Source organism: Dermacentor silvarum, chromosome 2 (assembly GCF_013339745.2).
Source record: "Dermacentor silvarum isolate Dsil-2018 chromosome 2, BIME_Dsil_1.4, whole genome shotgun sequence".
In the NCBI taxonomy this organism is placed as follows: Eukaryota; Metazoa; Arthropoda; class Arachnida; order Ixodida; family Ixodidae; genus Dermacentor; species Dermacentor silvarum.
The window spans coordinates 206,009,990-206,037,455 of record NC_051155.1 but is presented as its reverse complement, the minus strand read 5'-3'; the positions used below and the strand labels follow the sequence as shown (position 1 = coordinate 206,037,455).

Genomic DNA, 27,466 nt, shown 5'->3' with positions numbered 1-27,466 from the left:
TGTTCTTTGAACTTTCTTTGCACAAGAAGACACAAATATGCATATGCACAATGACACTTAGGATGCTACTATTGTGCTGCACTGTACTGTTGCTTTGGAGAAAGATTCAAGGAGGGAAGTTTGTTTTTCATTTCCTTTACCAATAAGCACCATTTTTGCATCCAGGGTTATGCAGAGAGAGTTAGGGAGGAGTAACAGAGTTTTCTTGTGTTTGGAGACATTTATTTTGCATCCAGGGCTGCTATGGATGGAGAGTACCTTCTGGCTGACCAGAGTAAGGTTCCACTGCTGACCCGCTGGAATGGCAGCCTTTGTGCTGTGGTCAACCTATTTGAGGAGCGGGCTGCTGACTGGTTCTTGGAGCAGCTTAGAGAACTAAACAGGACGGTAAGAGAGCACCCACTGCAACAGCACCTTTGCTTCTTTCGAAAGTGCTGCAAGTCAGTGATGGAAGCGCTACGCCAATTGCGCCAAATTTTTGTTTACCGCAGATGTTGTGCCACACCTGCACCACCACGTACCTGCTTCGAATAGTCGAGCAGATAAAAAATGTGCTAAAAATACAGTTTCGTTGCTTTTGATAACGCACTCACGGCACGAAGAATTCGCCTAATTGTGCTTTGTGTTATGCTTTGTTCTCTACCTAAAATACCTACCTCTCTACCTACGTCTGCAGGGGCACTTCGGGTTTGCCCGTCGCTGGCTCATCCGGCAGCCCGAAGTGTGTCGCATGTTGTCGCGAACTGCGTGACGTGCACGATTTAGCTAGTTTGAAGCTTTCTGCCTACACCACTCCATCCCTTAAGTGCACAAACATATACGAGGGGGACCCAAAAGTAACTGGGCTGAGAGGGCGCAGCCATTCATAGATGGTAGTACAGAGTTCAGCCTCTAGATGGGTTTAGTAGAGACTTTCACGAAACGACTGTGCAGACGGCGTCAGTGTGTAAGTGAACGTGTGAGTGTAGTGTTGTTTTTCTCTGACTGTTGGCATGTTCTGCCTGCAAAGTCATTATGGCAATGTTAAAAGTACAAAGTGTGTGTTTGAAATTTTGTTTCCTGCTTAAAAAATCGGCAACGGAGTCTCACCAGATGCTTCAAGAGGCTTTCCAGGAGGATGCTATAAGCCGCACACACGTTTTCGACTGGTTTGGGTGCTTTAAATGTGGTGATATGAGTGTTGAAGACAAACCCCATTCTGGACGAACTGCAACGTCGCGAAACGAGGAAAATATTAAGGAACTTCGCCAAAAAATCAACGAGGATCGTCGTTTCACGATAGACCAAATTTCAACAGAGACAGGCGTGAGTTGGAGCTCATGCCAGTAGGTTTTGAGGGAGGATTTGCACGTGAGACGTGTTTCCGCTAAATTTGTTCCGCGCCTTCTCACACAGGAGCAAAAAACCATGCGCATGAATGTGTCTAGACGTCCAGGCGTTCAGGACGAGGTTGGTCTTCAACACTCATCTCACCACGTTTAAAGCACCCAAACCAGTCGAAAACTTGTGCGGCTCATAGCATGCTCCTGGAACGCCTCTTGAAGCATTTGGTGAGACTCCGTTGCCGATTTTTAAAGCAGGAAGCAAAATTTCACACAATCTTAGTACTTTTAACGTTGCCATAATGACTTCGCAGGCGGAACACGCCAACAGTCAGAGAAACACAACACTACGCTCACATGTTCAGCTACACACTGCTGCCGTCTGCACAGCCATTTCGTGAAGGTATCTACTAACCCCATCTAGCGGCGGAACTCTGTACTAGGTCTACGAATAATAATAATAATAATAATAATAATAATAATAATAATAATAATAATAATAATAATAATAATAATAATAATACATTACAACCCCACTGATAAGTTTTTTGTGGGACTGTAAAAAAAAAAAGAGAAGAAACTGAAGAGCCAAGAAATCGGAAAAATTGAGAAATGAGATTCGGGTGGTGAACTGCCCGCAATTTTATTTTAATTCTTGCGTTTTAAAAAAAGTCGCAGTTTCGTCCGAAGCATCGATTGCGATAGCAAATTAGTAGACAGCTATACAAAGTAAGGATAGTAGTTTTATCGTCGCTGTATAAAGTTGTAGACATTCGCTTATGAACTATATTAACAAGCACGGTGTCAGCGCGCACATGCAAACATGAACATATCACACTCGATGAGCGCAGCCACTCGCTCAATGCAAACGGAGCGCCGAGAACACAAAGCACGCACAAAGCTACGAGCTGCCAATGCACCTGCACTACCTAGACTCTGCCCCCAATGCAGATCGCTTTCAAGATATGGCCCGCGCAACCGCGCGCCGCCACGCAGTATGCAATTAATGCCAGAGTACAATGCCACCCGCTATCCCTCAACTTCAACCATGGTCGAAGTTGAGAGATAGGGATCAACTTCGACCATGGTCGGCTTCCGAGTCAGTGCTGAAATTTAAGTGCATAGATATTCTTGCATTTCCTTATTCTTTCCATCTTGGAATGACTGATACACTAATGTGTGGCTCTTGTGGATCTGAATAGACTATTGAACACCTGTTGTGCACTTTCCCTCAGTACGGTGTCCAGTGCATCTCTTTACGGACTGCACTAAGCTGACTGGACTCTAGAACATTCTCTGAATCAAACATTCTTGGACCCTGGCCACATACGTTGATGGCGCAGAAAGCTATTCAGGCTCTACTGCAGTTTTTTTTACAACACAGGCCTCAGAGACTGTAGTCCTCCTACGCGTCCTACTCTGTGGGGGAAGTGCTCACATGCTCCCTCATTCTATTCCCCCCTTTTTTTCCCCCAGTGTAGGGAAGCAAACCATTAGCTTGCCTGGTTCACGTCCCTACATTTTCTTCCCCTTGCTTTTCTACCCCGTGAAGTGCAGCAGATGATGTATCACATTATACCTAGAAATCAAACTGCATCTCCTACAACTGCAGTATCGGATTTTTAAGTTTTAATGTTATGGCTTCAAATTGATGCTTTCTTTGTTTTTTGGTAAACACAACTTTCAAATTTATAGTCAGTCTTTGGGCACTAAACTTCACTTCTGCATTTTGTTCTATTCCTTCAGGCTATTATTTCCAACTTTCTTTTCGTTTTTGAGGAAGTGCTGTAGTTTAGGGCATATTGATGGGCCCATTACGGAAACGATACTCATTGCAAATACCAAAGGATGTGACCTATTTTCCAGGGATGCATTGTGGAGCCCACTTTTCTTTGTGTTGTGCCTGCACTTGCAGCTTGGAGTAGACGGCTTTGTGTTTCGCGGTGGCCAAGCACGAGCACTGCCTTATGGCCAAGGACGATGGGCATCAGCATTTCTTGGGCGCTACCTTGAAGTTGCTTCCCGCAGCAGCCCTGTCCTTGGCACACCAGGTGGTGCAGGATTTGTCACCCTGGCACCGCAGCCATCCACTTGGGCTGCATTACAGGGCATCCTGCCCAAGGCAAGTGCAGCTTGCCTCATTAGCTGCATGTGCTGCACTGCTGTAAATGTACACCGACATGACATCTGCTATACTTGATTTCATACTTAGCAGACAATGCTGCAGAAGCTATGCAACTATAGTGCAGTTATAGAACTTTCACTCTACGTGTTTTGCATAGCATTTGTTTTTTGATCCGCAACACTTTCTACGGAATAACTGCTTCATATATTAGAACTGAAACTTGTAGGTATGAGGTTACATCAAATGATGTATTATTTGTGCACCTCTGTGCTTCCTGTATGCAACTTACGATGTTTTGGTTACGGAAGTGTGCTATTCTGCTCATTCGGTGGTAAATAAGTTCAGACCTGTAATACATCCCATGTAGTACGTACATCATATTTCGGGCCAAAACATTGAGATTGAATGTTACATCGAATTTAGTCATACGTATCTATGTCTTTAATATGTGGTGCACTATTTTTTGGTTGCGAATGCGAGGTGTTGCATGCCTAATGCTGTGTGCCTAAAATCACTGTATCCATGTTTAAAGATTACTCATTTTGTGTGGACCTCTTGGTCCATATGGCTGGAAGCCACTGTGTTGTAACCTTGAAAGGTTATTAATACCCTTTGTATAGAGCTTTTCATTGCTTGTTATGCAAGGTCAGAGCACACACACTTAGGGAAGTTGCAAGCATGTATAGAATGAGTGCATTGTTCGTTTGCTTTTGAGTGCACATTCACAATAGTCCAGCATGCGCTGCAGTGCTGTTGCATGGCAGGTCTTCCTAGAAGAGCCAGCACACTTATGACAAAATACTGACTCCCACATTCTGGATGCGCTTGTTTCCCAGGTTCTGACCTTGGGCCTTCTGGGCCACCGTGTGGTCAGTCCCGGCTGTGTAGGTGGAGACTTGGTGGCCCCTGGGACCAAGCCCGAGAGAGAGCTCTACTTTCGGTGGTGGCAGCTGGCTGTGTTTCTGCCAGTGCTGCAGTTTTCTGTGCTTCCGAGTGACTACAATGATGACTTTGAGCTTACAAAGGTCAGAATTGGCTGGCTTCTGTTTTCTGTTTCATCAAAAATGATGGTCTTGAGTGAACCTCCTAAAACAAGCTGTGCATGAAAAATTTGATCCACTGTCAGCCTGAAGGCCAGGACATGTTCAAAAGGTTGCACGTGTTGCCAGGGGCTATATGCTCCAATTCCAATTCCTCGCGGTGACTATTTCTTAGAAAAACACTCTGATTGGCTGAAGCGTTGGGGGCTAGTTTTGTAGCAACTAGCAACGAATAAGCTTTTTTATATGAGGCAGTGGGCATCATATAAACAGGTACCTGTCTTGGACACCACATTCGCATTGGACGAACTAGTCGTGGGCCTCCCAATTTGGGAATCTACGACAAATAGCAAACGACATGGAACCTGACAGTGAAAATGCACCCGCTCTTTACCATAGGCGCTTCAGCGGTTGACCCATGCTGTGTTGACGACCGTGCGGAGCAATGCCGAGTCGCGTGATGTGCGGTCCCTGCTTTTGTCTGTCTCGCAGATTGGCCTTAACGAGCTGACAATAACCTACAGAAACCACCTGCCATAAACATGGAAAAACCCATCTGTTTTCTGGAAGAAAACTGGGAAGGCGAAACTTTCCGAGCAATAGAAGATTGTGATTAAGCACAGTGTGGCCCGCTATTAAACTTAAAACCAAATTGGTATTCAGGACAATATAACTTTACTATTTCTTCTGCTTCAGAGAGGAAAAAAGTAGATGATTCTATTCAACAGACATTCTATCGATACAAAAATATTTTCCAAACTTTCGTATACGAACTGAGTTGTTATCAGTGCTGGCATACTAATTTGGTGTTCTCAATAATACGAGTACTATACATCTTCATTCCTAGGTACCTACATTACTGATAGCTAGCAACATTGTTATGTAATGTGAGTAGGCTCCTGAGCATGTGCAGCACGCTGTTATCATCATCATTATTATTTTTTTCACAGGATTTGAAAGCATAAAGCTTTTGTGTTAAATTTCCTTATATTCTATATTTAATTTGATATTGAGCATCTTTTTCTTGATTCAAAGCATTATTTGGTTTGAAATCTACTACAGTCGACTTCTGTTAATTCGACCCTGACGGGACAGGCATAACTGGTGGAATTATCCGGCCGGTCGAATTAAACAAAAGAAGAAAAGACGCCGAAACACGCCATTGCTTCACTTAGCAGTATTTGTTTTATTCAATTATACGGACACTCCAGGCGCATTTCTGCTGTTGCCATTGTCGTCACTGTGAGGTTCTGTATAAAGTCCACGGGCGATAAAATCATTGCCGTGTGCCGTACACTGTATGTGCGAGTAAAAGCACGAGACAGTGAGCCGGCAATCGGGGCTCGCGCACGCAAGGGTGGGAAATGGGAAGGAAGCGCGCAGTCTTCCAGTCGCGCACAACACTCCGGAGAGAGGGTATGGAGGTGTAGGGGCCGCGCTTTACTGCGGCCATGCGCTCCCCCTGGGCCGGGGTCGTCTGGGGGGATGTGGGCGGGGGGGGGGGGGGGGGGGCGCATTTTGCGCAGCGCGCGGCTATATCTGGAAAGCTATCTGCGGCAGGGGCAGAGTCCGCCCTCCCTGTGTTTTTGCGGCTAAGATCGCATTCATGCGAGCGCCGGCACAAAGTTCAATTCGCTTGCTGGTGCTGCCGTGCTGACTGCGGCATTTTAACAGCAAGTTTCGTCAGTCGTCGAGTGAGATGCATTCATGTTTGCATGTGCGCGCGTGGCACCGTGCTTGTTAATTTAGTTAGTGTGCCTATGTTTACAAGTTTATACGGCCGATAAAACTACTATCCTTATTTTGTATAGCTGTCCACTAATTTGCTATCGCAATCAATGCTTAGCCTGTCGTGCGAAACTGCGACTTTTATTTATTTGAAGTTAGCTTCGCCACAATACGGCTGTGTTATGCAGGTGAAGCATACTAAGTGGGGAAAGGTGCCACTGTTATGGGACATAGCATGTGTTCCTTAATTTACACACGCACTGCGCCGTCTCCAGTTACTCTACGAGCACTGAGACATCTAATAAAGTTACTGGCAGGCCTTCAAAGTTTTAGATAGAGCTCCACACTTTTGTTGGCCCTAAATGTCCCCGCGACGTTCAGAGTTTTTCATCTTACCGCCTTCTTTTTCCCTAGCTTTCCCAAATCACAGATGGTTTCTGTCTGCCTCTCTGTGCACGGCATGTGCATATTAAGGAACGCGTACTAGGCCCTGTTAACTGTCTCATATACGAGACACGCATGGTGGGCAAATCGAGGGCTGAAATCGCCACAGAAACTTCAGAAACAGCTCTGAATGGCAGCCAATATGCTTATTTAGTGTCTAGCTGCTCGTACTGTGACCAGAGATGGCGCGTGTATGCCTGTATTATTAAGGAACGTCTACTATGTCGCGTGATTGTGACCCCTTTTCATTCTTGATATGCTTCAACGCATAACACGGCTGTATTGTGGTGATGCTGACCAGCCAGCTTCAAGTTATCCAGCGAACACCAATGTTTAGATCGAAATAACTGAACTTTGGGCTCATAAATGTATGGCTGCCTGTCGGGACCTTTGGTTGTGATCGAATTAACAGACGTCTCCTGTATTCGGTATTTGCACACCCCTAGCATAAAGGCTGTTAAAGGGGCCCTGAACCACCCCTCAGGCTTGCTGAAATAACATAATCCGCATGTAGCATATGCTGCTGTGAACATCTCAGCCAAGTTTTCCTGTCGTGCGTGGAGCTCGCAAGCAGAGCGTGAAGTCAACTTTTCTCAAACACTCTCGTTTCAATTCGTTTTAGCAGAAGCCATGATCCTCACTCTCTTCTGTGTGCTTTATTACGTAATAAAGCACATTCCAATACGTGGCTGCTATTAGTCGCTGCGGTTGGCGACACCGCGGCCACCGCGGGGTGCCGCCACGAGTCCACTGGATAAGCGCACTGCGGCTCGCTGAGGACAACCGCGTTTGGCTTACGTTTAGCGCGTCGTAGGTACCAAAATCGGAAGTCGTGGCATCAACGTTAACGCGCTGAGGACAACTGCGTTTGGCTTACGTTTAGTGCATCGTAGGCACCAAAATCGGAAGTCGTGGCGTCTATGTTAACATCCAAAATGAAATTTGAACTGCACGCCACGGTGACGTTTCGAAGGCGGAGCGTTGTGGCCCTGCCCCACTCCGTCGTAGCCTTCGCAGTTCAAAGCATTGAGGAAGGAAGGAGAGCACGGTGGAGGCTGTGTTTGATTTCCAATAACTCTGCTTCTGCTGAACGCATTGAAGTACTTTTTGCAGCAGAGTATTTCTGAAATAACCTATTTTCACTTCAAATGTCTTTCTCCACTTCGATAAAAAGTGGTTCAGGGCCCCTTTAAGTGTACAACATTTTTGAAGTACTGCTTAGAGGATTAATAATGCAAATTGAACCAAAAACCTTCCTGCATTCTGAGAGCATGCTTACATTTGTGTGCAGGTATCACGGGTGCTCACACAGTTTCGCAAGACGCGAGTGGAACCAGCCATGAAGGAGGCCTTGGAGGAGGAAGCACCTCTAGTGAGGCCCTTGTGGTGGCTCGACCCCCGAGACCACAACACATACGGGGCGGGCCACCAGTTTGCACTGGGCAACAACCTCATTGTAGCTCCTGTGTTGGAACCGGGTCGAAATTCAGCATATGTCTACCTGCCCCAAGGCTGGTGGTGCGAGGACCAAAAGTTGCACCGCGGTGGCAAGTGGATCAGCGTCACTGCACCGCTTGAGAAGGTCACCTACTTTTCACGGTCCGACAAGTGCTAAAAGCCTGGTGGCCCATGACCTGGAGGAAAGGTCGAAGCGTGGCATTACGCACCAGCTGACGATGGCAGTCTTGCTATGCTGCCTGTCTTGGTGCTCGAGAGATTGCCCGAACGTGGCTCAAGAGGAAGTGCATTCCATTTTGCTTTAACCTGTGAGGTAGCTAGGTGTAGCTTTTGGGCCAACTTGAGCTGCGTGATTGATGCAGCTTTGAATCTGGCTCAACCAGGGTACAGTTTTGCAAGAAATCACGTCCCACAACCTCCTTTGAGGTAGTCAAGTTTCAGTGCAATTTACAAGTCAGTGTCGCCATACTTTTCTTGGAGAAATTCATCTTTCAGCTAGCTCAGGGGAATGGCAGCACAACATGGGTAAAAGGCGAGAGTTGGTGCATGCTGCAGCAACGGAGCTTTACCTTTGGTGTATTGGAGCACATGTTACAGAAAATTGATTGAAAAATTAAGGATACTGATGACGCTAATGCTGCAATAGCAGAGTGAAAGTATGTGGTGGGCAGAGACTGACAGGAGCGAAGGCGACCATCCTTACCTCAAATTGGGGAAAGAGCATCAAGCACACAGTGAAGGATTTGTAGCCTGTTTTAGTTTCAACGTTTATAGCTAGCTTACGTTTGCTCAACATTTTTGATGTTGGACTTTATGTTGCTGTGTATTATTCTCGAAGACTCGCGCTCAATCTGTATTGAATGAAGTTGTATGCCAAGTGTTATTCGATACAGCTTGGCCCCATTTTCCCCCTCGCTGTTTCTCTATTGAAGGTCTGTTTATGTTTCTAGTGTGAAGCAGGCTCTTTAGGCAGCATAAGAGGGATTCCAGATCAGCAGAAATAATTGTATTTCACATTTGTGAGGTTTGACAAGGCTCAGATGCTGGGATATTCAGGATTGTGTGGGGTAGGATTAGCTACAAAGGGTAGGATAACCATCATGAAGCCTTTCAGGTAAGTGGGCTTCAGCTCCGGTCCCATATACGAAAGTGACTTGACACCTTTTTAGCATTCATATGTAAAGCACAAAGCTCAATATACTGTTACTAGATGTCCAGCTTGCATTTGCTCTTTGTTTGTTGTGATGGACAGCTGCAGCGGTGTTGGGCTTTGTCATTGTGTGCATGTGTTGAGAACTGTCACTTCTTGAATGCCTTATTTTTATATTATTTTTCATATTGCTTGCTCAGCAGGCATTTTCAACACCTGTGAGGAGGCACTTGTTAACTACAAATCATTGAGTATTCCATTGGTGTCTGTTAGTGAGAGTAGCACCAACTTCCAGCTAGTACCATTGCTCACAAGGATGCACAAGTTCATCTCTTTAATGAGAAACAGAGTTTAAGATTTCTAGGTTTTGCTTGTACCAATATTTTCTTTTAGTACATCAGCATTGTGCTCAGTAACCGCATTTAAATAATTGTGATGTTTGTAACAGGTGTCAGTCGATGCACCTTGCTGTTTTCAGTCGCAACCCAGTGCCACTTCTGCACTTCCCATAACATCGCATTTTTTAAGCTTTTGGGTTTTGCTTCATCTCTTTCAAAAATGAGCTGGCTGCTGTGGCTTGCCCAAAGTGTGCATCTTTTGCTTTTCCTGTGTATGCCTTAATTACTGATAATCATTTAGCACGCGAAGAGAAGGGATATCTGCAGCCGGGGATTCAAAGAAGTTGCAGTCATTGTGGCCTTCCACAAGTTTTTAACAGTACTAACTGTAGGGTAGGCAAACTCGTATGCATATTTAGTGACATGCGACCAACTATATATAGTTAATTTCATGGTGTATTTCACTTTATGCGTGTCATCACTGTGGCATTTGATGCTTGAATTTTTGTTGAGATTACTTGTCTAACAACTATATCAAGGACGAGTTGCCACCTTACTTTCCCTCAGCAGTTAATGCAAGGAGCCTTTCAGATCCTTTGTGTTATGACTTCTATGAGACTCAGTGTCGGATGAAATATAATTCAGAAATGAGGACAGATTTGAACATCCTTCAAGAAACACTAAACTGGCTCACTTGATCTTTGTGTTCCCTGTGTCGCATGCATAGCATGGACAGTTAAGGCTGGAATGCTATTATTTTTTCTCGTGTAGTTTTTTTGTGGCCTTTGCAACTTTCCGGTGAGCAATACAGTGGCTGCACTCAAGTAGCAAGGCCTTGAGATTTTCTGTCTTCCATGTTATTTACTTTCACATTTGTACATACGATTTAGCTGTGAGCAGTATACTAGTGTACTGTGTTTGGCTATTGTGTATATTCTGAGCTTATGTCAAAAGCTGTGAATTCACATTTAAAATTTCTTATTCTTTGGTCATTCCACCTCTCATGACACAATAACCTTCTATTTTGCATAGGATATGATTCTTGGATTCTTTGTGAGCTGACTGTCAGTGAAATTTTCATAATGGCATTTTGTTTGGCTTTTCACATCCTGAATACATGTTAACATGTGGTGTTTACTGCCGATTTCACCGTCTTGCAAACCAATGCTATGAACATAAGCAGAATCCATTGCTCAATCTTGCTCAGTGTTTTGTGTGCCTATCATTCCAAGGCATCTTAGGTGGCACCCTGTCCTACCAAGTCATTCTGCGCAAAGTCAGTGTGTTAAGTCATTGTGCAAGCAGTCATGACTGCACTGCTTGAGAACAAACACATTGCTTCATATACTATGTCATAATGAGATGCTGAAGTGCTTTGTCTTATTTAGATGTCTGTGCATGTTAGATGATGCTGAAACGTTAATATTTTTTATGCACTTTTGGCTAGCTTGCTTTTGACTTGTCATTTGCAGGTTTCCATGCAATGCATTATCATCAAGCCAATAAGTACTGAAATTTCTGGTGCCTTTTGACAAGTCGTTTGTTGCCTCTGTCAGTGTGCATGTGGCAAAAAGTATTGCTTTGGCACTGTCTGGTGGCAATGTGCTATAGGAACTGTTCCTTGTTATATGTATATATACCGTTGGCTGTGATAACCAAGAGTTTGTGAAACAACGCTGGTGTTATGGGTGCGTTGTTGCAAGCACTGGCATTCGTGGTGGTGTCATCTTCAACCACCTGTGTTTTGTGTTATGTTTTATCCCCACATGGTCGTGGATGATCAAAAAGCCTGCCTGTGCAAAGATCAAGGTGTGCCTTTGTGTGCGAGGCTTGTTGCTCTTCAGAATTCTTCGTCACCCATCAACATGGATGTTTGTTACAACTGTTCTAGTATTTCGCACTTGTTTCATGTGCAGACTTTACAGTCTCGAAGAGCAGCTATCAGGAACTTGTGTCACAAATTTTTTAATGACTGTGCAAAGGTTGTACAAAATGCTCCTGTGCCGTTCCGAGTTGGGGCAAGTTTTTATGCAATCAAGATACTTATATGTTGGTGCCGAGTCACAGGACGCAGTTGTTGACTTAAATTGTATTTTTGAATAAAATGAGTACTTGATGCTTGTTTTCCGTGTGCTGTTGAAAGAAGCGACAATAATGAGTCTCCATTATTGGGGAATAATGACCAAGCTTGGTGGTAATGCCGATATAATTAAATTTAGCACATTAATGCTGTTAGCATCAACTGTAGCTGGGTTGCGGAAACTTTAAAAATGCAACTTAAAAACAAGCCAATAAGTAAGTAGGTGAAGCAACAGCGTGTATTTGGCCGAAACTGAAACTAAGACGGTAAGAATTCATATTTTCTATTGGATGCAACTACATTGCATTTAATTGCTTCACGAGCATGCAGTTCGGGAGAGCAGAATGCAAAATAAAGGCGCTCGTGACACCGAACTTTACGCGAGCGGTAATCAAGGGGTCAAAGTGATTTGAAGCAACCACTACGGCTACAGTGGCTAGCCACTGTACTACGGCGTTTCGGAACGTTGAAATCCGTGCATCAATCTGCGAAGTGCGTTGTTGGGAGCAAGGCCGCCTGGGAAGATACACACTAAATAACGGACGAGGATGTATGAGACGCTCACCAAATATCTAGCTGTGCTGTTGTTCCTCGTTCCTGTTGTTTAACATGCTCGTTTTGAACCGTCCAAGTTTCGCATCACGACGATGCTGCAACGGCATGCCTGTCTCTCGTGAGCATTTCTGACAGCTGATCGCGTGGTTTCCCTCGGCAATATATCTAATTCCTTACAAACGTTCCTAGTCATGCAGCCTACAGCGTAGCCCTTTGCTGTTGGGCTATGTGCTGGTAAAATGCCATTGGCTGGTAGCATTAAAGTAGTGAAGTTTCAGAACTACTGCCAACAAGGATTCGCAGAGTCTCAGCAGCAGCTGTTGTGTTGACGACGGAGGCGAGCGACGAGTGCTCGATTGAATGAGGCAATCACCACGCCATCGGCATCAGCGGCTACCGCAATGGCGTCAGGCGGGGACGCGACCTACCTGGCCCTGCTGGGTTTGGCCGAAGAGTTCCGCACCATGAGCCCTCCGAGCATGAAAAACTGTATACGCTGCCTTTTAGCCGTGTTCCAGCTCAACCCTGCTCCCAGGATCGAGGCTTTGACGCACCTTCAGCTGGGTCAAAACCTCATGCTGTACACCAACAACGCTGATCTTGCTCAGTCACATCTCGAGAAAGCAGTATGTTTGCTCTATTATTCCTCTTCTCTTAGCTGTAAAGCATCGCTAGTTACGATACTTCATCTTGCACCAATGCATTGGTGAACAAGCGATGGTAGTGGTGATGTAGCTATTTAACTGTCCTACTCGGCACACGAAACTTCGAAGTGACTGGTGTCACTTGCCTTGGACGGAAAGTTCGTCTGGTTCTGTGCCGCATTTAACATTTTATTCAAGAGTGCTGTAAAGCAGCAGCTTGGATGCTCAATCTTATTACTGAAAGCTTCGATGACTTTTTTGTCAAGACACTTTACGCTCTTTAATCATATACAACTGTCAACATTTAGTTCAAGCTAGTTTTCATGTCTCATTTTGTGCTTATATTATGCATTATTTTGTTACAGTGGTACCTCTCCCAGAATGTATCCTTGAAACCGATTGCCAAAGTTGTCTCTGCTCCAGGCAGAAAAGGAAAAAGAAAAAGCGTTAATTCCTTGACGTTTTGTGTAGATCGCAGGTATGGATGATGTGAAGTTTCAGGCGGCTAGTGCATTGGCCGATCTGTATGAAAGAAGAGTAAGTGTGTTTATGTCCTTTATAATTCATTGGTTTGAAATTGAGATAGAGCATGCGGAACATGCGAAGCAAAACATTTCAACATTACTGTGGCACTTATTTTATGCTGTCCACGTCATGGCGTAATCAATCATTTCACTATTATAGTAATCTTGACATTTGGCATTAAATAACACCGCTGATTTCAGTCATTTGATGTTAGGCCGCACCTAGTAATGTTCTTGTAAACAAGAATGTTGTTGTGCTCGCCAAAAAAAAATTAAAAAAAAAAAAATATATATATATATATATATATATATATATCTGTTGCCTTAAAAGTTTCTTGCATTTAGTTGCATTCGTACTTAAAAGGTATGTAGATTAGTTTACAGAAATTTTTGTTGTGGACGCACTGTTAACTCTCTTGAGAGGAGAAATTGCGGCCACAAACACGCAAGAAGGAACACTAGTTTTTCTTTAACAATTAAACATTAATTTGTTTTTATCATATTTTGCTTTTCTTCATTGCTTATTGTGGTGTAACAGTCTTACACATCTCTGTAACAAACTTAATGTTGGTGCACCAACATAGCCGAACACCTAAAAGGATCCTATCCTTCCTTGCATGATCATGATGTAAGGCACGGAAACGGCATCGCCTATCGTGGCTGCCCATGCACGAAGAAGTGATGCCTTACAAACATTTAAGGCAGCCCCTTAGGCACATATGTGTAAGAGCTATGGCTACATTGCGTCTCTGCATTGCTTGAACCAGAACCAGACAGCACTGGCGAAGCAAATCCTGAATACAGCCATCGAGTGTTCCCGGCACTCTACGCTTTGGCATTGCCGTCTCATCTTCAGAATTGTTGTGAGTACATATATATTTTCGCTTTTTCTAAAGCATGCTCGTGTTAAAGGAAGTACTAATACATATTTTTGAAGTTGTAGAAACTGTACTACACGCTTCTTGCACGCTTCTTATCAGAAGGATAAGACTTATCAAGTGTGGAGGTTGGGAAACACTTGAAGATGTTTTATATTTGATACTATTATAAAGTTGACCTTGGATGGCTGGACCTGGCATCATTGTCATTTTCATGACATCATGACACAGAGCAAAATTTGCTGACTGTTGTATAGCAATAAGGCTAGTTAGTGTGATGTTGCTCATAAACGTATTTCTTCTGGCTGCACTCAAATAGGGCAGCCACAGCAATCGCAGGAATGCATCAGGTATGTCATGATGCACGCACCTGCTGGGTACCGAAACTGGCTTGTAAATACAAAGGCTGCAGCAAATATTTAGGGCGCTGTGACACTTGCTAGTATTTATTCTAATGTTTAGACCGTCAGAACTTTATTCAGCACAGGAAAATTACAACTTGTAGATGTCATTTCAGTATTCCTTAAAGGGTCCCTAAACCACTCTGAGGTCAAAAATTTGTTATAGTGGCAACTGTGTATCATTTTACAGTGAACATATGGCAACAATATTTAAAAAAAATGATGCTGTAATAGCAAAGTTACAGGTGTTTGGTGAATGACTATGTGGCTGTCGCAGTTTCTCGCTTGCCTTCACTCCCCTCACCACATGTACTCTCTCCTCCTTGCCACATACTCTCACCAACTCCATGCAGCGCAGCAAAAGCTACGGGTTGCATCAAAACGCCCAAGAAAGGCTCCTACATTGTCCTACCCTATCACCCTTCGCGCGACACGACTGAATGGAAGCTTCATAAAAGGAATAGTGGCACACAATCATTTTCAGAATGTACAGACGGTGCTCATCACATTGGCGCTATCGTCCCGCGTCGACTGACCAATTATGAGCTTTTGCCATGATGACGTCACGGCATGTGAAGAAGGGACAGGAAAAGCCTGGAGAGAAGTGTGGGATTAAAAAAAAAAAACTTGTGGCACTCCCCACGTGCATAGCGCTGCCATGTTCGCGAAAGATGATGGTCGTGATCCGGTTGTTTATTTAAAAATGTGTAAAAAAATGTCGGAGGTGGTGTCAGGTCCTTTAAAAAATGAAGGAAAAAAATAAAATTTTTTGTTTATTTGTTCACCACTGCTAAATGCCCTTCTTGGCATCTAAGTCTGAGGTCATGCACCAGATTAAAGACTGTGCTCAGTGGATATTATACTAAGCTAGCAAAAGGCTTCCCAGAAATGAAAGAGGAGTAGCAAACTGAAATAGAGACGTGGCCCATAAGTTCCCTTACTGTCACAAATTCAATTTAGTAGCAGCTAAAGAAAAGTAAAAATTTCTGTATTCGGGACCGTTGTCATGGGAAAGCAACCAAGTGGGAATAAACTAGGGGCATGCAAATATTATAAATTTTGAATACTGGTTCAATAGTTTTATTTTTTATTCAAGGATTCATTATTTGGAGTTGTCAAGTATTCGTTTCTGTTTGAATATAAAGGAAAACAACACTTATTGTAGTCTTTGGGGAACAAGACCGATTCGAGTGAGGACAGTTCCAAATGACGGTGTAACTTCTGCTCAATAATTTCTAGTCATTCAATAAGAAAGCCTCACTTTTAGGCAGCTTATGAATCTGCTGTATCGATTTAAGCAAAGCAATTTATTGTTTGGCCAGTCTCATCATGTTCGCATTCCAAAAAACAATGTGCGATGCTCTAGTATCACACATATTTCCTTCAATGAACACAGCACTCTACATACATCTAGGGATGGGCTGCTCTTGTTTAATTACTGTAATTATCATGGTGCACCAGATAAGTGAAAACAGTTTTTATTGTTTAGAACTTTCTAAGTTGACCGGATATGTAATTTTTAATGGCATTACGCGCATGCATCAAAAACTTGGAGGACGCTTAAGCTTCGCCTTTACGAGTGGAATGCAATAGCATTCAGAGATCCCCCGACTTCTTTTCACGCTTCCTGGCAATTGCAGCTTATGTAACTGTAATGTTTTCCGGGAAACGCTGGCAGCGAATGCTATGCTCGAGGTCGAGCTTTCTGGTAGAAACTCGGCCTCTTGCGTGGGCCGATCCTGTAGGTTAGTGCACAGCCATGCTAAAAAAATGACATCATTTGGAGGTTTCTGTTATTGTTTCGCACTTTTAATATTTCAGTCGGAGAAGATGTAACATAAAAGGCATGCACTGTCGGTGTTTTGTTTCATGACATTTGTTTGTGGGCTGTCATTCTCAAAGTACCGAGGAATAACTTTGTCAAGAATGTAAGACAAGGTATGAGCAACTTTAATGATAGAATGGGGTGACAATATAACCCGCATGTACTGCAGGTCATATAGCAAGGTGTGGCATGTACATATACCTAAATATAATTTTTTCTTAACGGACAATGCCGCTGATGCGGACACCGGATTTTCTGCAATACTGGGCCCTTAACGCTGTCAGCGTTAATAACATTGGTAAGCCTTTCTTACCCAACAAGACCTCATGCAAACTTTATATTTCACTTTGTTTAGAAGGGGGAAGCACTGATCACTTGTAGAGATTTCATGCCATGGGTGCAACGAAAGTGGTTGAATATTTGTCGAAGCATATTTTTTTTCTGTGAATTGTTTGTTATACCAGTGTACATGAGAAGTATCAAAGGCCCATTTACATAATTACAGTAAGAAAGGGAAATGGCCAAAGGCAAGGACCGCATATAACTGCACCACAATGGAAGCAAAGCTGGGCAGGGTACAAATTAAAAATATGATAAATCGCTTTATTACAAGCATTCCTTGGCTTATTTTGTCCACAGCAAATGTTTGCCACGGAACGAGACTACCCAAGTGCCTGCAGCTTTTTGAGTGTCGGGGCAGAGTACGCTCACATGATGGGAGCACAGTACACACGTATTCTTTTCCTTCTCAGCGAAGGCATGGTGAGTTTACTCCTTGTTAACACAGTGTGCACTAACCCATTGGTAACTGTTACAGGTCAACTTTTTTGGCCAACATAAATTGAGTTATAACCACGTAGTATGCTTGGCTCACTGGATGTATTTGTCATTGCCGTATGCTCCAGTATTCAGGGTGGTGACAGCACTACAAAAAAAGTGCAACTTTTAGCAGCAGCCAGCTATAATGGAGCACCATTTTAAGTCTAACTTTATTTCTCTCGATTGTGTGTGGTGTTAATTTTATGGGTGCTGCAAGTCAAAAGGTTTCAGTATCATGAAATGCATCAAGTATGCCCCAAATGGTTCAAATAATACTCAGATGCTTGATGCGGGTTTCTTCTATTTCAATTCAATTTTATTTGTTTCTAATTTATTTCTAATTCAATTCAATTTTAATTCAGCATACCAGAGGACACATTTCTTACATCAGTCAGTTACCTCTAGTTGCAAATGCATTACAGAAGAGAGTAGAAAACCTGGAGGTATGTATAACAAATGTCCGATGCAACAGTTACAGGGCTGTGAAAGTTGAAAAATCAACACGTCCACACATGTAAAAAAAGTTGTAACATAAATGCATACGACAAATTTGGCACTAGCTGGTGCACGAAAGGTAAAAATGTAAGAAAGTACCAGTACTATAGTTCACTGTTGCATGTAAGGTTTGAAAATGACAACCTGAACCTGTGATGGTAGCAGTGTCAGGCAGAAGGCTGTTTCAGTCAGTCTTGGCAGGGTTCTACTTAAAAGGATTTATAAAAGGAGGCTCACATGTGAAACTGTAGCTTCTCATCTAGAAGCTGTCTTCATTTATTCAGTGCAACACTGAAACTAAAGACTTGGCCACAGTGGGTCTCAAGCATCTTGGGCCATCCTATCAATAGGTGGTGTCCAAACCCATACCTCACAGGGTGGCACCCTCTGGATTTTAACTGCAGATCTTAAAGATTATGCTTTTGCTTGTTGAATGCGGCTGAAGTGATATTGGGAGCCAGAAACGCGTCATGGATATCCGGGTTCGGACACTGCCTATTCCAAGAGGTGCTTGTTGCAATTTTTTTTAATTTTTGTTTAATAAGGCAGAAATGCCAGAATGCATGAAATCTTTGCTGCTCAAGAACCTGCCATGCATCTCATTTACTGGGCCATTGTTAAATATCTCCATTTATCAATTAAGAAATTGGGACACTGCTAGTTTGGCAGGTGCTGCCCCTTCATGGTACTACGTATTTCTATTATAAGAACCATGTCCTGTAACCCCCATATCCTTCAAGAATGGTTCCATATAAACAATGGGCATTCTACATATAAACCCGTATGTTCCCATAACTCATATGGGAAAATAAAATATTGGACCCTTGGAGCATCTGGATTTCTTGAAAACGTATGTCATTTGGCATTAGCTCCTCAGTGCTCCATGAGTGTAAGTGGAATGGACAATTGCCCACAAAATAATGCAGGGCATGCAAATGCAGTGCAGCTACGGTGGCTGCACGTCGAAGCAAATCTGTGCAGATGCATTGACGCCTAGAGGTGTGGCTTTGTGTCGTCTGCTACCATGTTTGAGCACGCCGATGGAAATGCTTACTGGAGTCTGTGACGCAGGCTTGGCAGTGTACTGGGCTTGGTAGTGTGTGAAACTGCCGTCTGTTGCATGCAGCACACTAACTCAAGGTTGGCTTGCCACAGTAGTGATATGCTACTGAAAGCAAAATTCACTTCAGCGCACTAAGACGCAGGCTTCGCAGGTCCAAATGAAGTAGCAGAGGACACAAAGTCATGCCTGTGCCTGTCACTGCATATATTTGCTTCAGTGTGCAGCCTCTGCAGCTGCACTGGCACACCGTGGCGTGTAGCTACACATTCGCATGCTCCCAATATTTTGTGGGTGATTGTACCTGGTGCTAATGAAATGCTGGCATAGGCAGATGACACAGTGTTGTGCAACAGTGTTGTGGAGAGGTGTACTTGCTCACAAGTGTTGTGGAAAAGTGTCCGAGCAATGTGCAGACACTTCATTAGGATAAATCGAAACTGCACCGCAGAGCTACTGCTTTCAGCACGTAGAAGGCAAGCTATTTAATAAGCATTAAATCAGAACACATAGAATTGGGGCACATCGATCACACTTGCATTTACACTGAGAATTCACTTCAGTAAGTGTTGTAGATGTGACAGGTATGTGCAAGGTTGCAAGGCTGTACTCGAGGAGCATGTTTATTGAACACTGCCTATTGTGTCTTTTGTCTTTTATCCTCTTCTCCTTCACACACCACTAGCTGCTGATGGTGGATCGCAAGCTGGCTGAGGTGCATCAAGTGCTGAGTCAGGCAGGACAGCTAGTGGAAGCATGGCAGGGCTCCACCCAGCACAAGGAAGCGCTCAAGGTGTTCTTCCTCGTTCTACAAGTCTGCCACTACCTTTCTGCGGGGCAGGTTCGTTACCTCCTAAGCCACTCCTCTTCTAGCCAATGTCACGCAAGGTAGCGTAGGTGTAACATTATTCAGTATTGGCCATACTGAATGATGTAATATGTTTACGGACTGGCCAATAAACACATTACTCTTTGCGGAATACCATGTCGAAGACGTGCATGGCAGTCGACAACCCTGGTAGCGACATGGTGTAATGCAAAGTGTAACCAGGGGGTATGTAAAGGTAATACTACAGGGACCTCTTAACTCGTACTGTGGGTTGCGCAAATAACAAATGAACGAGAAGGAAGAAATGGATGACATTACTCTTGTGTCGTCCATTTCTTCCTTCTCGTTCATGTGTTATTCGCGCAACCCACAGCATGAATCAATACCAACTCACCCAGTTGTCGGTACCTCCTAACTTCTGTTGTAAAGCGTTCACAGCGACATAATCGTTAACATGCAGTCCTTTTATGATTTCCTTCGACGAGAACACTCACGCAATACAAAAATAATTCGAACTCATTTTAGTTGCACAAAGCATCGCAAAATGGAACCTGCTTTGCTACTGCCATCCACGGCTTCCGTAACCCAGTAATCTGTAAACAGTAAGAAGTTTACACACAAGCAGAACCTCTATATTGTTACACAGCTGTAACACATTATTGTCTGTGTGTAAACATTAACAGATGTATTTTTACACACGTGTAAAGCTAATTTTGCAAAAAAAAAAAGAAAAGAAAAAGCAGAAAGTTGATTTCCGAAATATATTAAAAAATTATTTGCTGGTTTTGTTCATTAAAGTTCAACATGCACATATTTTTGAAAAGTTTAATGTTTAAGGAAAAAAAGTTCTTTAAATCAATAGTTGACTTGATTGTAGTTTAACTTTAGCTGATCCTGTTTCCAGGCTAAATTCCCCGATTCAACACAAATACAATTTGCTTCAGGAGGAGACCCTCTGCTAATGTCGTAAATGCTGACGAAACACAAAGTTGTCAGAGCTCTTAAATATGCGGAAGTCTGCTTTTTGATTGTACATGGCATGACCAAATAAATCCCACTCATGTGCTTTTATTGATGGTTAATAATAGTGAATATAATAGTTGTTATTGTTGGCAGGTGAAGAGTGTGAAACCTTGCCTGAAGCAGCTTCAGCAGGGAATCCAGACCATCACATCGTTGCACTCAGATGAGGAGACTGTCCCATCAAATCCTGGAGATATGTTTCATTGGATGCCCAAGGAGCATATGTGTGTCCTGGTCTACTTGGTTGGTGCTGTTTCTATCCCACTAGTGTTTTTGCTTTGTAGGAAGTGCTCCTATAACGAGAGTACTGCACCTAATGGATGCACATTTTAATGTGCAAATTGTTCTACTATTAGGCATTACTATCCAGATGACTTTTGCAAGCCCTATCAAAGATGAGCTCACGTTTATTAGTGACTGGCACTTTGGCTGTAGTAGTATGAATGTTCTGTTGTAGGATGTTGATTTTGATGCACAAGCACTCATTTATAGAATTCAGTTACAGTCAAGTCCTGCTACAACGAAATTCACGGGACATGCGAAAAATTTCGTTGTGGCAGAACTTCGTTGATGCAAAATTGGTTTGTATATACGTATGGCAAACGGGGCAAAGCTGCGAACGAAACCGAAATGGGAAATCTTCGCGATGGCGTGGGGGCGAAGGTTGAGACGTACCAAAGGCAGTAAATAAAGTGTCAACTTCACAAGAGAATGTATTTCACGCTGCTGTTACAGCATTTTTCGTACATTGCGGCCGACGCCTAACCCAACGCGCATGCCCAGCCGATCGCGAAACACTCATTTTGTGGCACATGCACCGCCGCAATGAAGCCTGATTTTGTTAAGCTTCACGGCAAACAAACGTGTTAAGCAAGTGTAACAGTCCATTGAAAGAGCCATCGCAGCGTCATAGTCGTAGGCTCTGATAACTTTTCTGATGAGGTCAAAAGGATCCATTACTTTCAAAGCAGTCGCCGGAGTCAGTGTGTCTAGCGGGTTGTCATTTTCCCTAGACGACGAGACGTTGGCATCATGTTGACAACAGCGGCTACAGCGTGGCCGCACAGCCACAGTATATTGAAAGAAATCTGCGACGTGCACAAAGTGCGCGCCCGCACGGGCCTCATCTTCAAAGCGATGTGGGCAAAGTGCAACAAGTGCCGGTGCGCTGTGCTTTCGATGTTTAGTTCGCATTGAAGTGAAAGACAGCACGGAGGTCAATTTTCTCACTGCTATTGCTGCGCCTTCTCACTCCAGCATGTTGACACCGAGTTTCTACGGTAATCGAGCGAGATGTGTTCATGTTACACCGTGCTTGGTAATTTAGTTAGTAAGCGAATGTTTACAAGTTTATACAGCCGACAAAACTACTATCCTTAGTTCGTATCGCTGTCTACTAATCTGCTATCGCAATCGATGCTTTGCCTTTCGGGCGAAACTGCGATTTTTTTTTTCTTCCGCTTTCTGCCTCAGCGATCATATGTGCCTTCACCTCGAGAGAGAGAAATTTACACTTCTTCGTTGGCGTAGCCATTTCGAACGGACACACACCACAGAAAACGGCAGTGATTGCAGTGATCCCGTGCAGTCTCACGCAGGCGCGTGATGACCACGTGTGTCTATGGATTGCAGTGGCTTAAATCGGTACTTTGAATTTGATTTCGTTTACGAAAACCTCGTTCAAGCGGACATGCGATTGTCACAGCTTTGGAAGGGCCTTCTAATTTGACTACTCAGCAGTTCTAATTTCAATTCAGTCCCAGTTTCATTCTCGAAAAGTTTGTTTATGAGGAAATACCGAATAAAACACCTTCGTTATGAAGATACTTTTTTGTACATATTAGTTTCTTTGGGCAGCTGATGGGGAATCGGAAATTCTTCATTGTGGCGGAAATTTCGTTGCAGGGGGATTCGACTGTATATTTACACCTGCTTATAACGAACCTCCATATAACGAAGTTTTTCTATTCCCCGCTGTTACTCTATAGAAGCACATGTATTTGAGACCTCTACGTAACGAAGTGGCAGCGGGAGACCCATTCGAAATAACGAATTTTCCCCGCCGACAACCTAGAGATTTCGCTCCAAATTTTGTCATTTTTGTGCGAGCAGCAACCGGAAGCACCTTCTCTGCTGCGACGGAATGCGAAGCAAGCGCACGTGTGCGAGGCGGGCCTGCATCCCTCGACCCAGCGATCTTGCTGCCGCGGGCGTGACCTTTCCCCCTCCCTTCATTCAAACCTGATCCTGTTGCTTGCTGCAGCTGGCCTAGCCCTCCAAACCGGCACTCTCCTTTTGATGTTGCCGATGCGCTGGCAGACACTGTGACACATCACACTCGATAAGCGCGGACACGTGCTGTCAAACGCTGGCGGTGTGTGGAAGCACCGCTGCAGAAGCGAGCGAAGTGACCTTCGTGCTGTTGTCTATCGCTTCAATGCAAACTGAGCACCGAGAACACAGCACGCACAAAGCTACGAGCCGCTGACGCACCTACACTGCCTAGACTCTGTCCCAACGCAGATCGCTTTCAAGATATGGCCCGCGCGACCGCGCACCGCCTCGCAGTACGCAGTTGATGCCAGAGTACAGTACAACGCCGCCCGCTATCCCTCCCCCCTCGCTCCCTCGCCGGTGCCTCGAGTGCAACGGAAGAAAGGCGCACTTCCTCCCCACTTTTCTTTCTTGCGCACGCGAGTTCAGACGCGGTCGTCGGCTTCCCTCGCACATTTTCACTCGACCATACAGCATACAGCGCGCGGCGACTGCGTTATCGCCCTTGGACTTTACACGGAATATCTATAAACCAAAACCAATTTTAGGGCCCAACGCGTCATAGACACCATCTTTAGATAGTAAATACGGATCTTAAGGGCCATACTTTGCTGGCGGAAACCGAAAATACGTCATAGTTGTCGCTCCCACCACTTTGGGCGGCCAATGCAATCGTCAAGCCACCAAGCCAAGCGACATGAAAAGTTAAAATGGCCGCTCGGGCCGGCGCTGGGTGGCAGTTTGCAACGTATGATGCGGGAACGGTCCCACAGTTGTGACGCAACAGCGGGGTTACCAATGCATTGGGTTCTATGGGAGCTGTGTCGGGACCGGCCGAAAACGACGTAAAAGCCGGGAAAACTCAGCACCCGGGAACGTAACAGCGGGGTTCTACTGTAACACTATACGACGATACGACACCATCGTGACGCTCGCTTTTCGTTTCCGATGTCTCGCGCTTGTGCGAAACGACACGCGTCCATGCATCCAGTACCTGGTGTGACATTCCAAGGATGAGTGCTTCGACGAAAACGGAAAACGGGTGCGCGTTACAATCGAGGGCGCGTTAGAATCGAGTAAATGTGGTAAGCGTTTCCTTTTTTTTTTTTTCGTGCCGAACCTGCATATAACGAAATCCTCTTTATAACGAAGTTTTTCGGGAATTTGTCAATTTTATTACAGTGGAATCTCGATGATACGATCACGGCTAATACGAATTTCTGGATGATACGAATTTTTCCGTAGTCCCGGCCAAGCTCCATTACTTTGCAACCTGCTAGAGTGCGGTTGTTACGAATCGATTTTCGACCCGCGTTATACGAATAAACGCCGCCCCACCGACGGCCGCGAAAGAGAACTGCGCGCAGTCACGCGCTTTCTCCCTTTCTCTTTTGGTTCGGAGGCGCGGACGCGACGCTGGACAGCGCAGAGGCCGCGACTGGGCGCGAAGAGTTTGAAGCGGTGGCGCTTTTGTTGCTTTTGTGCTTTTCCTCCTTTTCGGCGGCCGCCCATCGGACGGAGTGGCTGCTGTGCTTCGGGCTGCATTCTTTGCGTTTGCGCCATTTTGCCTAGTCGCAGCGAGCTATGTCAACCGAGATACAATCTCGGCTGATTCGCGCGGTGGTACGCCGAGGCGCGGGAGCCTCTGTTGGCGCGTCTTCCGTCGACTGCGTTATCGGTTCCGATGACACAGGGCGATTGTCGGTTTCGCTGCTGGAGTCACACGGTGCAAGATAGCGCGGCACGTAATCCACGGTGCAAGGTAGCGCGGCACGTTCAGTCGGGTGCTCCTCCGCTTCTCCCGCTAATCGCCGTATTTTTCTTGCTGTAGGAGGCTTGCGCTTCCGTATTCCGAAGGCATGCTTCGTCCAAAATTTCTTATCCAACGAGCGACGATCCATCACTAACCTGGGAGCTCTCAGTAATCCGAATTCTGCGTGTCAAGTGAAGATGCTGGCGTGGTTTACAAAGCAGACAACTGCGGTTGCCATCTTGCCCCTGCCACAGCAACAACCAATGGAGAGACGCCTTTCAGCACGGCAGCCAATCGGAGGCCCGCTTTCATCGGAGGGCCCGTGTGACTACCTATCGCAGACCCGCGCTTCTTTTGAGTTTGCGGGTTTGTTACAAGATGGCGACGACGGACGAATTGAGAAGCGGAACGGCGAAACTTTGAGCTTTCGAACGATACCAAGATGGCGGCGCTCGGTGGCGGGAAATACGAGATATGTCTCCGTGAATTGCGATGATCTGGCGCGATTTAAAGCTGTTTTTTCGCCCTGCGCACTGACGAATAAATCTTTTTCTGCCACTTTTAGTGCGCTTTCAGCCAAATCGTTGTGATACAGCGTAGATTAGGCGTTGCAGATACCGAAATGCGTGGTTTTCAAAAATCAATTTTTCTCGCGATTTTCGCGATCTGATCCCCTCATCCCCCCATAATTTGGTTAGTTTTAATTGTGTTTCGATGATACGAATTTCGGCTAATACAAATATTTTTCATGACCCCGTGAGATTCGTATCATCGAGATTCCACTGTATATCCAGGTTTAACTGTATTAGGTTTGTTGAAGATGCTATCTTAGGGCAGCATCAGTTGAAATTCGACTACAGTTTTTATTAAGTGTCAGAAGGAAGCAGACTGAGGGGTTCTGCGAGACCCCTGACAGTGAACACTCATGAGTACATAGTCGGAAGCTAGTGCCCAACCATGTGGTGCATTATTCAGGGGTATTGACAGTGCGCCAGATCTATCTCTCTATATGTCAAATATTTCACAGAGGGAGCTGACCGCTCCATGTTACGTTGTCGTGTTGTACGTGAGCTCAAATCAGCATCACTTGCTGTTTGTTCATTCGTACAGTGTAAAGTACTTACACAAGATAAGAATATGCCTGCCACTGTATAAACTAAGAAGCATAACAGGAGCAGGTGTTCCTTCAGAGAACAGTCCTTAACTACAAATGGTAAGATGAAAGCTGTTGTTAAGGCTGTTACATTTCTGACCAGAAGGGGTAGGGTGGGAGGTCAAGGTAAGAGTCATTCCCTGGCTGACCCAGAGGGGAGCCCTGCACCTGGTTAAGGTTAAAGCTTGCAGGAGTTCAGCAAACTTGTGCTGCGAGCTTGTCTGAAGACTTAACAAGCTCTAGGTATTGTAGGTGTGGGTCCTGTGCATACTCACCTGGTTGCGACTTCCTCCGCTGTGACTTCTTTTTTTATATGTACTACCGCAGATTGAAGTAGTCACCGTTGAGTTGGCCTGTTGGCTTTGTGCTATGCTCAGTGCAGTTGCGGGAAACCTTTGCCACAGGAGGCCTTTTCCGGTCCTGCTCATTCCACGCGTCTGCAATTGTGAACTCAAAGAATTTCGTGAATATTTTCCTGCAGGAACTTTTGGAATAGTTGAAGTAATTAGTTGACTTGCATTATTGTTGTGCCTTTCATTTTGTTTTGTTTATGTTACCATTTCATGATGGAAGGATGGTTGTCTCTTTTCAGGTTACAGTGCTGCATTCTATGCAGGCTGGCTACATGGACAAAGCACACAAGTACACTGATAAGGCTCTTATGCAAATTGAGAAACTTAAAAGTGAGTGCAGGTCATCATATATATCTTGTGGAGGTGCAGCGGTATTTGCACCAGTGCTTGCACCAGTGTATAGATTCCATGCTTGCTTGCATTCCTGAGGCCTTAAAATATCCCATCTCAGTACAGTGGAACCTCGTTGATACAATTCTGCGTAATACGTTTTTCGGGATGATACATATACATTTTTTTCCCCCGATAATATTGTTATGGGGAGTATTTAATTAACAGTAAACGTCTAGCGCTTGTCTAGTCAAGACTGCACAGAGCGCACAGGTTCCAGCAGGTTTCAGTCTGACAAGACAGCCTCTGACCCAGCCCCACTACAACGTCTTTGTCTTTTCCATTGCTCGTGACATTATGATTTAATTGGATAATATATTGGATGATATGATTTTCAGATGATACGCTTTATTTTCCGTTTGCCATGAAGATAGTATCAACAAGATTCCACTGTACCTTTAACCCATTGCCTCAGATTTTATTTTTGGGAAGTTCTGAAAGCATGAATTTTTTTTTGACCATTTAAAGAATCCAGCAGGCTAAAGAGAAGCCAGGGGCTTTATTTTGTAAGGAAAGGATCCTGTTTTTTTTTTCTCTTCTGATTCTATTCTTTTTATATCATCCATCCTGCTGAGTAGCTGTAACCAGGGCCATGACTTTGTGCGAGCCAATGATGAAGAGCAAGAAGAATGAAAAATGAAATTTGTTGCAAAATAAGGTCTCAGGAATGATTTTTTGTAACTATGCATTTTACATTTGAATGTCACAGCTACTTCTCTTGTTATTGTAAGGATGGGAAAGCTTTGTATTAATGCACAGCACACAATGAGGATATACTGAGCATCCTTGAAATGCAAAAGCTATA

The 27,466-nt window shown here is 44.4% G+C and overlaps 2 protein-coding genes across 4 annotated transcripts in view; both read left to right on the top strand.

Moving 5' to 3' along the window:
• LOC119442472 (myogenesis-regulating glycosidase-like) overlaps positions 1-11,727 on the top strand; it is a 31,358-nt gene extending 19,631 nt beyond the window's left edge. For all 3 annotated transcript variants that reach the window (XM_037707369.2, XM_037707367.2, XM_037707370.2), the window contains 4 exons: positions 237-387; positions 3,238-3,444; positions 4,284-4,472; positions 7,951-11,727. In XM_037707369.2, coding sequence (XP_037563297.1) covers positions 237-387; positions 3,238-3,444; positions 4,284-4,472; positions 7,951-8,274 — 871 coding nt within the window. In that variant the 3' untranslated portion in view covers positions 8,275-11,727. The remainder of the gene's footprint in view (positions 1-236; positions 388-3,237; positions 3,445-4,283; positions 4,473-7,950) is intronic.
• Positions 11,728-12,527: 800 nt separating this feature from the next.
• LOC119442470 (MAU2 chromatid cohesion factor homolog) overlaps positions 12,528-27,466 on the top strand; it is a 45,070-nt gene continuing 30,131 nt past the window's right edge. Inside the window, exons 1-8 of the mRNA XM_037707365.2 lie at positions 12,528-12,866; positions 13,250-13,267; positions 13,356-13,421; positions 14,176-14,271; positions 17,152-17,274; positions 19,572-19,727; positions 20,832-20,981; positions 26,511-26,601. Of these exons, the coding sequence (XP_037563293.1) occupies positions 12,642-12,866; positions 13,250-13,267; positions 13,356-13,421; positions 14,176-14,271; positions 17,152-17,274; positions 19,572-19,727; positions 20,832-20,981; positions 26,511-26,601 (925 nt within the window). The 5' untranslated portion in view covers positions 12,528-12,641. The remainder of the gene's footprint in view (positions 12,867-13,249; positions 13,268-13,355; positions 13,422-14,175; positions 14,272-17,151; positions 17,275-19,571; positions 19,728-20,831; positions 20,982-26,510; positions 26,602-27,466) is intronic.